Source organism: Oxyura jamaicensis, chromosome 9 (genome assembly GCF_011077185.1).
Source record: "Oxyura jamaicensis isolate SHBP4307 breed ruddy duck chromosome 9, BPBGC_Ojam_1.0, whole genome shotgun sequence".
In the NCBI taxonomy this organism is placed as follows: domain Eukaryota; kingdom Metazoa; phylum Chordata; class Aves; order Anseriformes; family Anatidae; genus Oxyura; species Oxyura jamaicensis.
In genome coordinates, this window is record NC_048901.1 from 20279273 (window position 1) to 20293770 (window position 14498).

A 14498-nucleotide genomic window follows, 5' to 3' on the forward strand; every position below is an offset into this window, starting at 1 on the left:
CCCCTTACAGTTTCTTTGCTTATTTTGTTTTTTTTTTTCCTCCAAGCAATCAAAAATTAATCTACGTTGCCACCATGTGACTTGCTGTTTACACATGGGGAAAAAAAGCAGAGAACCTTTCTATTGGAAACATGATTTTCCCTGCTATACTTATGCTTCCTCAGCTGTTATGGTCCTCATGGCACACAAGATTTGAAGAATGACAGACGTGTAGCTTGATCCAGTTCCGCCACCATAGACTGGTGTTCATGGAGATCCTGTACATGGATCAAAGACTAGAAGATGTTGATGTTAACATCATCCACCCAGCAGCAAGCGATGAACAGCATTTTGATTCATCTCTGACCACATTTGATTGCTCCCTTCCCAGTTGCCAGTGCCATCTCCTCTGGAAAAAAGCTGCTCAGCCAGGGATAGGGCTGCCTGCCACAACTCATTCCAATGGTCCTGCCATCACACCATCAGAAGTCCACAGCTGGTGGTGGGAGGTGCTCTGGGAAGTACCCCCATGAAGGATATTTGCAACCAGCCTCCACCCAGAGCAGCCCTGGGCTTCATTCCTTGCCCTTCTCCCCACAAACCCCACCTGGAAATCGTGTAAGAGCCAAGGGGAGGAAGAGGAATTAGGCACTGCAACATGTTTCACTAACACTGCCTCTAAGTAATGCCTGAAAATTGAGTTCATTATCATGAAGGATGCTGCATGGAGCTCTTCAAAATTCTTTGGGGGTTAGCAAATATTTTCCTGTGTCCTTTTAGGCTGCTCCATGGCTCTGACCCACTGTCGGTATTCTCCCTCCTTTCCAGAAAGGCAATGCATAGGGAGTGTAATAAATCTGTGAAGCTTTTCCTGCTCTGCCTTTTTATGTGTTCGATAGAAGGCAGAGCTCTCTAATGCCTCTTGCACAATTCATAGGGAGACACATGAAGTAGAAAATAGCACCTCTCTTAAGTAGTGCACGATTGCTTTAGTGATGACTTAACAGAGGGAATCTCTTAGGGAGGCACAGTGGGAAAAAAAAAAGAAAAAACCTAGTGCAGCACAAGCCTTACAGATTTAGTTCTAAATCCTCTACATTTTTCCCAATGACTTTTCAAACACTCTAAGCTTTAAAATAATTATTAACCATCAGGCTTTATGCAACATCTGTCAGAAAAAAATGCACCTCAAAATTTGTTCCTTGAAATACAGACTGGATAAATGAAGACTCCTTAATCCAGATTACTGGATTTTTAGTCTGCAAACTCTGAATTAATCAGCTACTTCTTAATTCCCTATCTTCCATATTTCACAGCTTTAAACAGGACTGTATAAAAGTATGTAGAACAACACAATCCTAGTGAAATATTAAGTAATAAAAAATAAATAATGCAACGATGCCATGATACAACATAGTCAGTGGGCATTAAAAAGGAGAAAGAACAGAAAAATTTAAGAAGAGCACAGATTTTTAGGTAAAAGTATAAAAAGAAGAAACATAATGGCTGATGCTGTTAATCTGTGGGAAGCCTGTAATGGAATGTATACTTTGCTCTAAACTACTCTCCTAATCACTTTACCTCCTCAGAAAAGGGAAGAGAAAGAGAAGAATTAGCAGCATCTAATTATTTCAGCAATTGTGTTAGGCATATTGCAATATACATAATAGATGAGATATTATTAATACAAAGCTATTCCATTGAGATTCTCTGGATAATATAAACCAGAATTACTCTTAAAAAATAATTCCTTCTCATACTACATTTCAAATACTTCCACACACTTCAACTTTGTGTTTTTTTTTTTTTTTTTTTAATTAATTTCTCTGAATTCTCTGATTTTAACTCTCAATCCTATGTTATTTCTGGGTCAGTATACCAGCAGCATAGTTCCTATTTTATGTGCTGAGTCTTCCTTCATTGAGGTCAAAGGCTGTATTCCCCTTGACTTTGATAATGTTACATTGCAAAAACATTTATCTACACAATGTGTGGTGGGATCGTACTTATTCTTGCCCTGCAAGAAATATGGTTCCTCTTGGAAGGAAGGGTCTAGCAACAAACTGTTTTATAAATGCTGAGATGCACGACAGCAATCAGAAGGTGGTCAAGAAAAGAAAATAGCATTTGTATAGCTAGGAGCATGTTGTACAAACATGACAGGGAATGCAGACTATCTCCGCTTGTGTTAAGATGCTTTAGGAGCTTTGAAACAAGTTTTTCCTAAATATCTTTTTGTTCTGGACAGGAGAACATTCTCCTTTTTACTACCTTCACAGCCGAGGAATCGAGACCTGCATAGCACATTTATCTTATGCTTGCAATTCAAAGCAAATAGCTGCTGCAAAACCTTTTAGCATGGCAGTTATATTTCACTTTACTGGCAGTGAAAAGGTGTGTGCGTGAAAGCTTTATTGGGATCCCTCATTTCCTCTCTTTCTATCTGTTCAGGTATGAAAACCATGAGATGATTTCTTCTGTGCACTGAAGGTCCTTGCCTGTAGATGCCATAACCACACTTATTTCTGTTTGGTTGTACAAAAAAACAAAGATCTGACTGCACAGACAGGTCAGACGTCCTTCTTCACCATCAGAGGTCCTGTTCCTTGATCCACATAAGTCTGGTAGAACCTTTCCTGCCTCTGTTTGTAGCTGTTGGTTTAGTTCAGCGGTGATGACTGTATTAGAAGGGTTTCCTAATGAATTATCAGATTACCACCAAAAAGACCCATCCTGTTCTCTGCCAGGTTTGCCTCAAACTCTAGTCTTCAGTATAGCCACTCCTGTAACTACATCGGCCGAGCGGTCCTGCCTCTTTGTCCTCCAGCTTGTTTCTCTATATAACTGCTGTTTTCTGACTTTGCACATCACTCCTTCAAATGGGGTGGACAGGGCAGGGTAGGGAGGGAAGGGTGCTCCTTCCCTTGGGAACCAGAGCACTTGCAAGGGGGAAAGAGGTTCCTTAGTACAAGGCAGGGTGGGCACAGTCACAGCCAGGCATTGGTGGTGCTGGGAAGAAAACATCCCTCTGGGCCAACAGGTCTGAACCTGTCTAGCCACTGAGGGACTGAAAACAAGCATGGGAGAAAGGCCCTACCTCCATCGCACATCCTCATGAGCACCTCCTTCACATGGCTCTCCTCACCGCAGCCACACTCCTTCTCCCTTTGCTCATTACTGGTAGCACTGAAACCACCAGAAGAAAACTGGGTGAGAATACAAAGTTGGCTGCAAGGAAATACGCTGCCATAGGCTCCCCAAATAAAATTTCCAAATCACAACATAGCTGCACACACAAAATGCAGGGAAATAGGTCGAGATCGATTCCTGGCTACTGTAAGTTCAGGAATTTGTCTGTAGTAGAGTTGAACTCTTAAACCAGCTGGTGATCCAGCCCTTGGGATCACAGAACAGAGCACGGCAGACGCAAACAGCTGTAAGAATAGTACTACACCACAGATAATATGCTACCTGCCATGTAGATGAAACAAGGGAGAAGAAGAAAGTTGAGCTTCAATCTAATTGTACAGCAGCCAGGATTTGTCAGGTTCATCAGTAAGCATAGCGGGGCTGGATCACCAGCTATACTGATTGACAGTATTCACTGAAGATAAAAGCATTGTATTAGGCTACAGCAAGTGAATACATGGTTCCGCTGAGTGCTGGTTGACGTTACTTGCTCTGACATTGTATTTAATGCTGTGGTGAAGAAAACCTCAGCACCTCCATTTGTACAGTCACTCTGTACCAGCGACGTGTGGACATGCAACACAGCGCACTGCCAGCCCAACTGCCCTTACGTCTCTCTGCAACAGACACATGTACTGCTTTAGCACTGAATTTTTATTTCTGGTAAATCACTTAATTCCTCCCTTATAGTCTATTAGAATTGACTATTAAAATGTATTTGTACAGAAGACCACAGAGCATTGAAAGAAGACACGGACAACTAAGAAAAGGAAAAAGCCTCTGTCACTCTAATTTAACAAATAACATCTCGCACCTCTACTAACAAGCTAGCTTTTACTTGCAGTACTAGCAAGAAAAATGAGTTATCTCCTTCAGTAGTGAAGTGTATTTTTTCACTTGCTTCATCTATAGAATCATCTTGCTGACTTTTTCTTGGCCTACAAAGGCCAAGTACAAATGATGCAGTGGATTGTAGTAGAGGCACTTTTTCATGTCAGTCAGATTAGAGTTAAATCCCCATTGCATTTGGGAAGGACTTCAACAGACAATGTATACCTTAGAGAAAAGGCAATGTGATTTCCAGCAGCCAGTTTTTATGTAGTGATCCTAGTTTCTTGCTGTGCCTGTTTCCTTAATACTGGGCAGTAAGATTGAAAGGAACACCTGGAGAGAGAAAGCCACAGACTAATATATGCATCTTTGATTCACATCCTCCAGTCGCTATGATGGGGAGAGAGTTGATGCCGCCTTCTCCCCCCACTCCTTGCAGTTAGAAGAAAGATAATAGGACAAACACTGTATTATTTTTAAGAGAAGATGTCAAGATGAAAAAATGAAAATGTCAAAAAAGAGGCTGATATACAGCATTACTTAAGGACTGTTTTGTTGAGAAAAACTGACCAAATGATTTACGAAAGGCTTTTAACAGGGCAGTCTTTGGATTACAGTGAAGATGAAAAATAAATGAAAATCTATTTCAAGTTTACTTTAACCTAGTCATTTGACAAATGGGGGGCAAACCTGGCAAGAACACAAGTTTTAATCTTCAGATGTAGTGACTTTATTTGCAGTTTTGTGGATTAGGAATTCTCTCTGTGCAAAATAAGAGCTGTCCATTTTCAGATGTTTCCTGTTGAAGTGACTTTTCCTACCTGAAGATCCCTGAGAAGCACACGAGTAGGAAGACCAAAGGACCGATGCTTCTGCTCACGGCACAAACCACCACACACAGAGATTGTCCTGTGAGCTGCAGCCGGTGTGCCCACTGCCTTCTTCCTTTCCTCATTCTCCTGTCAAGCCTCCCTCTTGAAGCACATCCCTCCTAATTAATTACTGGATTAACCAGCCTAGTATTGAGACTGCCCATGGCTGGAGGTGGATCTTGGAGCATGGACTCGTTCTCAGTATGCACAGCCTGGCACATTGCTGCCTGGCCAGATGGGTCCCCCATCTGCTTCGATTTGAAGGAGAACTTCCTGGAATTAGGGTTTTCCTCTTAACCTTTGTTTGTATAATTCCTTTGCTTCTTATTTTCAATGTTTTTTCCTTTACACCAAAAGCATCTGAAGTATGTCAGAGTCACAGATTTAAATGCCAAAGGGAAAACTGCACCATTTTTGTGCACGTGGTATTAATTGGCACTGTTCTGCATAAAGGCTGCTAAACTGGAGCTGTATTGGTACAGCAAGGAGCTCTATTTGGGTAGAGAAGCAATACAGCAGAAGTAATTTTTAATGTATAGGCTACATAGAACCTAGCAGACTGCCAGGTAGTCAAAGGTGGCTTTCTGATGTTTGCTCAAGCTATTAGAGCATGCTATATTTTTCAGTATAGAATTTATAGATCAAGAGAAGCAGTTCCTCTTTCTCAGACTAGTAAGAAATCAAGATGGAAAGCAGAGATCTGATACCTAATTCTTTGAAAATCTGCTACAGTTCTATATTTATTATAAGACTATCACAGTACATCCTGCTCAAAGACTTACAGGAAAATGTGTTGCTAACTACCAGGGAATTATTGATTTTTTAATTTTTGCCCTCATAGTGCTATTGCTTGGCTGTGGTAGAACCGCTAACTTGAAGAAAAAAGAAAAAAAAAAAATCAATATTACTATTATCAACTGTTGAGTACAGTTTACAGCGGCAATAATCTCCTTTAAAATAGCTTGCAGAAGTACCAGTTGTCATCTAAGTAAGGTATTACTGCTTTGGTCAAATCATTTAAATGCTGATAGTATTTGATCTTCTGATGATTTCTTTTCGGGTAAGTTTTGGTGACCATTAGTATTTTCTGAACTTCGGACCTGAACCATATTTGGCAGAGAACCCCTGTGATTTCTGTTGCCATTATTGTTTTGTTACTGATAGGAGTGACTCGTTTACCCCATTAACATAAGTGGGTAAACGTCCAGCGCTGTTTTGTATGCTAGATTTTAGTGCACTAAGAGTAATGTTCCCATCGCTAAGATCTGCACTTCCTCCAGTTGTGCACAAGCTGTGCACAAACTACAGGTAGCACTCGATGAAGGCACTAGAATCCAAAACAACTAAGCTTCAGACTGCTTTAAGCAATGTGCATGGAGATGTTTTGTTTAAGGGAACATACAAGTCATGTTTGTAACAGAAGGAAAGCATTAATCTCCTTGATGATGTGGTAAGCTCTTATTAAGTACGTTATAACACATGTTAATAATGACAAATATTTAATGCTGCATCCTAGAACTTGTTTTATGTACCTTTTCTCCAAACACGGGGAAAAGCGCTGACCAGAGAAGCAGTCACATGTTGGAGATCTCACAAGCAGAACTAATTAGATGTAGATGGAGCTGTCATGCTTGCCCTTCCCCTGCTTATACCAGAAGGATACCTTGCTTGCCAATCTAACCACTTGGCTTATGCTATTTTTACCCTTACATCCTTTTCTGATATTGACTTAAACCTATAATTTGTTACACCTGGAATTGCATCTGCCAAAGTTAAGGGTTTAAGAAACATGCCAAGGTCCACCCACATAAAACCTATCACTGATACTGAAAATATTTAAAAATCTAAGTTAGCATTGAAATGAATTGTAAATGCATAGTGGTTCCAAGACAACAGGTCACAGAACTTCCACTCGTGTTTCTGGAGGTAGGGGGTTAACAAGAAGTTTTAGTGTGGCACTTTTACTTATGTTATGCTCAAGCTAAAGGCAACATAGCATATTACAACAGAAACTTTTTAGAAAAGTGTTTCCATAACAATACACAGAACCCTAATGAAACTGCATTTATAAATATAACCTTAATAAAAATTTTAATAATGCTTGTTGTCACAGTTGTCAAGAGAGAAAATGATAGCTCATATTACATTTGAGGCACACAGAGTGACTGTTGAGATGTGTAGAAGCATCTACTGGATGCATCTTAGTCACAGTTTGTTTATTAATGACTTTTAATCATTTAAGAATTTGAGATCTAAACTTGCCCATCTTTTTTATCTTTTAAAGGAGCATTATTCTGAACCCAGCCTATTTCCGGAATCACCTGCGTCAAGCTGCCGTGTTTAGGTGTTTAGAGAGATACTCTGAAGCTGCAAGGTACTCTGGCACTCATGGATTTATAATGGTTTCTCCACATCTTTCATTCCAGCTCTCAGTAGTAAGGTTATCATCATATACCCAGACTTTTAAAAGTCAGTGGGAGCTTTGTGTATATGATCTCAGACGCAGCAGAGCTCCAATCCTCCCAGTCAGAGTAACATGAAGAATCCCAATTATGTCCCTGGTTGCAGTTAGACTAATGCATATAGGAGTACGTACTCTCAGGTGTAGGGGTGAGCCCTGGTCGGGTCCGTGGGCTACACTGGGGCAAAAGCTACACGCACACAAGCATTTTCTACTTCCTGCTTTCCCTGTACCTTGGGCAGAAGCTCAAGTGTGTTCTGAGCAGATTTAAAAAAAAAAAAAAGTCAAGATCTCAATGTACACTGTGATATGCTGCAAAATTTAGCCTGGGTGCAGCTGATGAGACTGCTGGTGTGAACAGAAACTGCTGGCAGCAGAAAAATCTGCAAGAGGAAGATCTGCTTGCATGCGTGCATTACACTGCCAAAAACTAAAAGTTTCAACACGCAACAGAAGTTTTTAAACCACTGAACACGCTTAAATGAAAGAAATGCATAGGGAAATGCAATGGCAGCTTGCTATGTATCATCATTACTACTAACATTAGATACTTACAGAGGACTGTTCAGCTGAAGACCACAAGGTATAGCACAAAAATATTTTGCAAATCATTAGCTAACTAATGGCAGAACAGTCAACGTGAATTAGGCAAGAGACTGAAAGGGTCACATTGCTTATCATTTAAGATATATGCTAGTGGTAGAACTCTGAACCTATTAAAATAGCAGGAAAAGAGTTTGTATGGGAAGTGGAAAAATATTTTATCGAAGCAGAAAGGATTTGGGAAGATAAACACCAATTTTCTGTGCTGGACTCCAGTCAAAAACAAAAGCAAACAAAAAAACAGGGACAAACAGTTTTCTTGTGCAGGACAGCATCGAGAGTGTATCCAAATAAACTGCATTGGATTTCATGTGCCAGGATGAGGAGAAGAAATCAGTTCAAGACAATGAAATTTTTGCTAATTTCTTTGGAAATACTAGTTCAGATGAACTTGGAATATTTCACTTACTGTAAATTAAAAAAAAAAAAAAAAAAAAAACTCACTTCTCAAACAAACCCCTTTCAAACTAAGGAATACAAACATTTTGTTCAAAAATACTGCAGCATTGTGATATTTCCCAGATCTACTTTTATATCTCCCAGGTGTCCTTTTATATAGCACTGATCAGGGTCTCTTCTTCCCAAAAATCTTGTTGCAGTGTTGATTCAGAGAGAAATTGTTATCTACACAGTCATCAACAACTGAAGCACACTGATCAGACAGACATTTTAGGGTGGTGTTAGTACAGTATGTTGTTTTGTGACAGATAGGGAGGGAATCCTGTTCAGGATGCTGTCAAACCCAGCAGTTCACTAGTATCCTGACAGGTGAAATACAAGGAGAGGATTTCGTTTTGTTTGTACGTTGGTTGGTGTTTGTTTTCCCCTTGAAGTCAGGTTGAGGATTTAAAAAAAAAAAAAAAAAAAAAAAAGATAGATTTTTTTTTTTTTTAAAAAAAAAAAAAAAACATTTTCAGAAACTGGTATTTCATAAGAAAAAATACCTAAAAATGCCTATATTTACAAAGACAGTCTGAACCAAGACGTTCATAAATATGATTTCAAAAATGAAGAAAATTGTGGTTGGTGTTACTGCAGATAAGCAATCAGTAAGTTTACTACATCAGCAGGCAAGAGGGATTTGTGTCAGCCTTTTTTTCCCCTGTATTGAGATGCTTTCAGGAAACTAGATGATTTTAAATGAGATTATGTATTCCGTAAAGGAGAGGAACATTCTGACAGACTGAATCCAGAGCGGTTCCAAAAAGCAGCGACTATAGCAGCATTCAGAGTTTAGCCTAGTTTAACATAGTGTTATAGCAACTGTGCAGAGCTGCTTTTGCAAGTTGTGTTAAACTAAGCTTAGCACCACTTACGGCATCTCACTGGAGTCACTGCTCTTAGTCAAACCCCATTAGAGGGGCAGCATGCACTCTACCCATTACAGACTGTAGCAAGCAGACATTTGGTTGCATTTTCTGGAAATATGAACTTTTTTTTTTAATCATAACCTGTCATTTATTTCTGCTTGTTTGAGTATTCCTTGTTTTTCTATCCTTACCATGTGTTTAAATCACTGTATACTCTGTTAAATACACCCAGAACACCGTATGGGTATGTGAACAGGAGGGGCTGGTTGTAAACAGTACTGCTTGGCACAAACAGCACAGATAATGACATTTAACTCAGCCTACCTATCAAGCTGAGATCCCCTGAGATTTCATCTCTGAGGATATACCAGACCAAATTATTTGGTTCAGAGAAAGTCAAAAGTTAGAGTAAGGTCAGCTGTAATTTAAGCACCTCCCAAGTTTCTCTGCATGTAACTTTCACTACAGCTTGTCAGCCCACAGAAAGCGTAAGGAGTTTGAATGCAAGGACATCTGAGTTAGTATAAGGCAACTGATATGCCCATATCTGCATCACCCCTGAATTTTGTTGACTGCATAGCAACCCTTCAGGGTAGTACTTTAATAGGGTGCTACCATGTAGAGTGCAGCCTAAGGCCATTTGGCATTGTAAAGCAGTCCTAGAAGCACCATGTGAGGTCAGAGAATCTGCAAATGATGAATTCTAAAGTGGTGCAGCCACTCTCACTGAGGTGTCAGCTAGTAAATATATTTATCCTCTATTGTTCGGAGACTGCTCTTGACAAGCACAGTAAAGATTTAAACCTCAGAAGGGAGCAAACCTATTTCAGCTGAAAGACCATCTTGGCCTTTGAACAAATGGGTATAAATTCATTATACATAAATTTAGTCTGGAAGTTACCTAGAAGTTTTAGACATTACAAGGCATTTAGGCTCAGGATCATCCTCAATAGCAGCTACTGAAAGTACCCTGGCAAGGGAGACAGAGTCACAGCTGATCAGAAGATCACTTAATAACCAGAATGGAAAGTTCAGAAAAGGGTTCTGGGCTTGCTTCTATAACAAAGAAGAGAAAAGGCTCTTGGAGAAGGCTGAGGGGGCCCTGCCTTCCTGGGGATGCAAAGTCTGCTACCTTAGGGAAGGATGAGACAAGGGATGTGTATATGCAAGGGGACATGCAAGCCACAGAACAGCCTGGGAAGTCCAAGACTAGTCCCAGGGACAGAGGAGCTAAATCACAGGCTGTTTTCAAGGGTAAGAGTGCTAGAAAGGGGACAAACACCCAAGGGTGACCCTCAAAGCTCCTGGGGAAGGAGGCATCGGAGCCTGCACATTCTCCAAGTCCCCGAGCCTGGCAGGCTGTGACCCCACAGCTGCCTGTCACACATCTGCAGTGATGTCTGACCAGATGAGCAACAAGCCATGAAAGCAATTTTTCTTTCTCACTCAGATAGTGCAGCCTACTGCTGACACTGAAACAGTGGTAAGGTGAAGATTTGTAACTTACAGAAAAAAGCTGGCTGCCTATTTGCTTTGAATCTGAAGTTTAAACTACAGAAGGGATTTTGCCCCTTTTTATCATTAAGCCGTATAGCTCTCATCTTTCTGCTAATCAAATCGCTGTGCTGATTTAACAGTGTCACTGTGTTCTGTGAAAAGCTTAAGATAGCTCTTTTATCACCAGCTAGAACACTAGTGACTTGAAATTAGCTGTATACATGTAGAGGAAAACAGACTGTCTGTCCCTCTGCCAGAACAAACAACTCATCTTCATCTGACTGCACAGAGTAGGGGTAAGCAATCCTTAAGGAAGAAGGAGCTTTAGGATCTGAATAGCTGCAGCATGGCTGACTCAGCTTTTTGACATGTCTATTCAAGAAAACCTGGATAATCCCACCAGCTGTAAAGCGAACCAGGTCTGCAAGGAGCAGACCTCAGCCCTCTGTATGAATCCAGGGGCCGTTTCAGTCAGAACTTGCAAGGCAGTAGGTAAAGCTGCACAGCTCAGGTTAGTTGTTACATTCAGCTGCTCTTCACAAAAGCTGTACAGTTCGGGTTAGTTGTTATATTCAGCTTCTCTTCACAGAGAAGGCGGTGGCATGAAGGCCCACCCTGGGCCGCGGATGCGAGCTGAGGGAGCAGGCCCGCCCACCTTTCAGCCCTGCCTGGGCCCACTCTTGGAAGAACAGGGGAAAAGTTCATATTCCTTCCCCATCCTAATTGTTTCTACTTTTCCTCAACGGAAATAAACAAAAGGAAAATTCTATAAAAAGAAAAGAAAAACATTGGTTGTCATAGAAACACCAGCACAGAGGGGACTCTCGAAGCCGGGTGGGGGGGGCTCAGCGCAGGCCCCAGTGATGGTGGGTACCCCACATGTGGCTGTGTGGGGTCGGGCAGCAGCGAGCCCCTGCCCCCCCCCCAGCCACCCTCAGCGGCTCTTTTGAGGAGAAGGGGCCCTCCACTACCAGCCAAGGCATTGCACAGGCAGCACCTCTAGGCCAGGGGTCAGCAGGGAAATGGGTCCAGTTGCCCCCACACCGAGCCACCTGAGCAGCCCTGTGGGTTTTGTGGCTGGCCGTATCCCCAGGGTGACACTGCAAATGGCACACCTCATAAATTGCATCTAGGAAAGTGGCTTTGACAAGCACGGGGATCAGTCAAAGCCCAAAGGAAAGCCCACACTGCCTATTATTTAATTTGACACCAACATATGAGGTTAGCCTCTGTCTAGAATTACTGGCCGTTATTTCTGCACTGCACACATTATTCTTTATCACTTGAGACTGTCCAGGTGTCAAACAACAGTGTGCTCAGGCAGGCAGTCACATCAGGGACAGGAGGAAGCCTCCACACCAGTTTTTCCACGATCACTGCCGCCTGCTCAAAGAAAATACAAACACTGGCAACAGCACAAGGCACATCCCCAAGCCAGAGAGCATGAGGTGCAAAGAGATACACAAGAGCAGAGCACCAGCTAGAGCGCAGAACAAGCACAGTCCTTGTCCCTCAAAGTTTCACTGTACTTCTGTCATCAAGCAATTCATCCCAGTTACCTCATCCCTTCCCAAAATGTCTCTACCACGTCACCACAATGTCACCACAGCACCAGGGCCTCCACAGCTCCAATGATCTGTGCAGCACGCCCGTGCTCACTGCTGCTTGTTTCGTGCCCAGTCATGGACAGCACAAGATCTTGCTGCACTTAGCACCCTGTTGTCTTGAGCATCCCCCACCATTTTAAAAGACCTCTCCTTTCCCTGTGTTTTGCACACTTCTTCTCAGCTCACATCTGCAAAGCACCCTCTGTGTCCTTACATGGCAGCTGCCCTTAAATAGGAAACATTCGTTATCATTGTACAGCAGTCTCAAGACAATGCAGAAAGTTGTCATCTGCATGCAGCCACCAGACAGATAATGATACTTGTAGTAAATATATTCCAAATGCAGGTGCTATTTTCCTTGCAGGAAACATTTCTACTTTCTAGGAACATGGTCTGGCTAGTGACCCAGAGACTTCGGTGAAGGTAGCAAGCATACCCCATCGCCAACCTGGAAGGGTTTGGCAGGACAGAAGAGTTTTATAGCAGCTCCTCAACATGTTTAAGGTTCACTGGTAAAACGTTTAAAAGTGAGTTTTAGTCAGTTCTCTGCAGGAGTTAACAATGTTAACGCATTATACGCAGATAGCAGAAGGATTGCCACAATTCCTTTTCCTCCATTTGGAGACAAGTTCATATATAGCTAAATCCTCATACCACTAATTTCCTTCCTGCTTAATATTCTGTAGTTCTGTTTATCTCTCATCTAATGGTTTTCATGTATCTCCATAAACCTCAAAGCAACGAGCTTACATTTATTTAAGATACATAGAGATGTTTAAAAAATAACTTCTATTATTGCCCACTTTTCAAATGGGATAATTGCATTACAATAACTACTTCCTCCTTATTCCAGCTATAAGCATCATTTTCCCTTTCTAATCCCAGAAAAAGATAAGAAAAAAGAGGAGTTGTTTATTTTCTCCCATATTCTAATGCTGAGCCTTAGATACAAGATAGATCTCAAATACCCAGGTGTCTCCATCAGAGATGATCTTAACAGGAATATTGAAGTTTCTGTTAAATTAGAAAGAAGAGTAGTGGGGGAGAACAGATACACTTACCACTTCCAAACAGTAGCTCTGCACACTGCCAAAGCCACACAGCACTGGCTGAGGCCTTCTATTAGTACCACTTACTGCAGACCAGGTGAGATCACTTGAAGTAGGGAGCAAAGGTAATTTTCTGCCGCTTATCAGCCTCCTGATCTGAGCAGCAATTGGGGCTGAATAGCATACAAGAGTGAAAGTTACTGTAACATGCATAGGCTGTGATTATTCCTAAGGCTCTGCTGTCTGCAGAGAGCTCCTCTCCCCCTCAGGGTTCTCTTCCTTCCTGAGCAGCTCAGGGGGAGCAACAGAGGCCCAAGGAGCTGACCTTGAGCCTTGCCCTTTTGTTTTTCCAGTGTTTACAGTGGTAAATGAGGACACATCTGTCTAGCAACAATGCTAATTTCATGTCTTCTTTGGAAATGTGACACTTTGGTGCATTCCAGAACAGCGTCCGCACCATCCATTTTCTTGTCACAGCCTTGCATGGCCACTGCAAAGGGTTTGGCTGCACACTCGCTGTTAGTGTCAGCAGCTGTCAGGCATCAAAAGCCACCTTTGACACTTTTATTATAAGGCCTATACATTTCTGTAGATGGGCTGAGGAAGAGAGTTTGAGATCCATGGTGTGCTGTTCACTTGCACATAGGGAAATATATCTTATTGTTCTGCACCACCAAGTGGCCAGATTGAGCAGATATAGCAAGACACCTTTTGATCCAGGTTTACTACATTAACACAGATGGATTTGGTGGCTCTAAGTGTTTGGTTTCTGTAAACAAGAGGTCAATATTTCTGAATATCACTTGAAGTGATTGTGTAGAAAGAGAATGCACGTGTCTGTTCTTTGCTGTTAGATTTCAATACCTGTATATTTCAAAACTGTAAAAATAAAAGATGGCATTTCATCCAGAAAAAAATGCTTTGTGTGACATACATGGGAGCTATTTTCCCTGTCTTTTGTACCTTGTGTTTCTGGTGCTCTGGAAAGTTCAAAGTTGAACCCTTGAGAGGTACAAATCAGAGTGAGGTCCGTTGCTGGCCAATTTCACCAGTCCAAAATCTGCACACAACTGATCAGCAGACCCCAACTGACCTGGTCC

The 14498-nt window shown here is 41.7% G+C and overlaps 1 protein-coding gene and 1 long non-coding RNA gene across 2 annotated transcripts in view; one reads left to right on the forward strand and one right to left on the reverse strand.

The window, feature by feature from the left end:
- Nucleotides 1–14498, forward strand: part of SPATA16 (spermatogenesis associated 16) — a 79289-nt gene that overhangs the window by 20676 nt on the left and 44115 nt on the right. The window contains exon 4 of the mRNA XM_035334792.1: nt 7156–7245. Within this exon, the coding sequence (XP_035190683.1) occupies nt 7156–7245 (90 nt within the window). The remainder of the gene's footprint in view (nt 1–7155; nt 7246–14498) is intronic.
- LOC118171710 lies at nt 10822–13431 on the reverse strand. The gene is made up of 3 exons (XR_004753344.1): nt 13411–13431; nt 12011–12125; nt 10822–11508 (listed from the first exon to the last, which is right to left on the reverse strand). It is a non-coding gene; the product is annotated as an uncharacterized LOC118171710 (long non-coding RNA).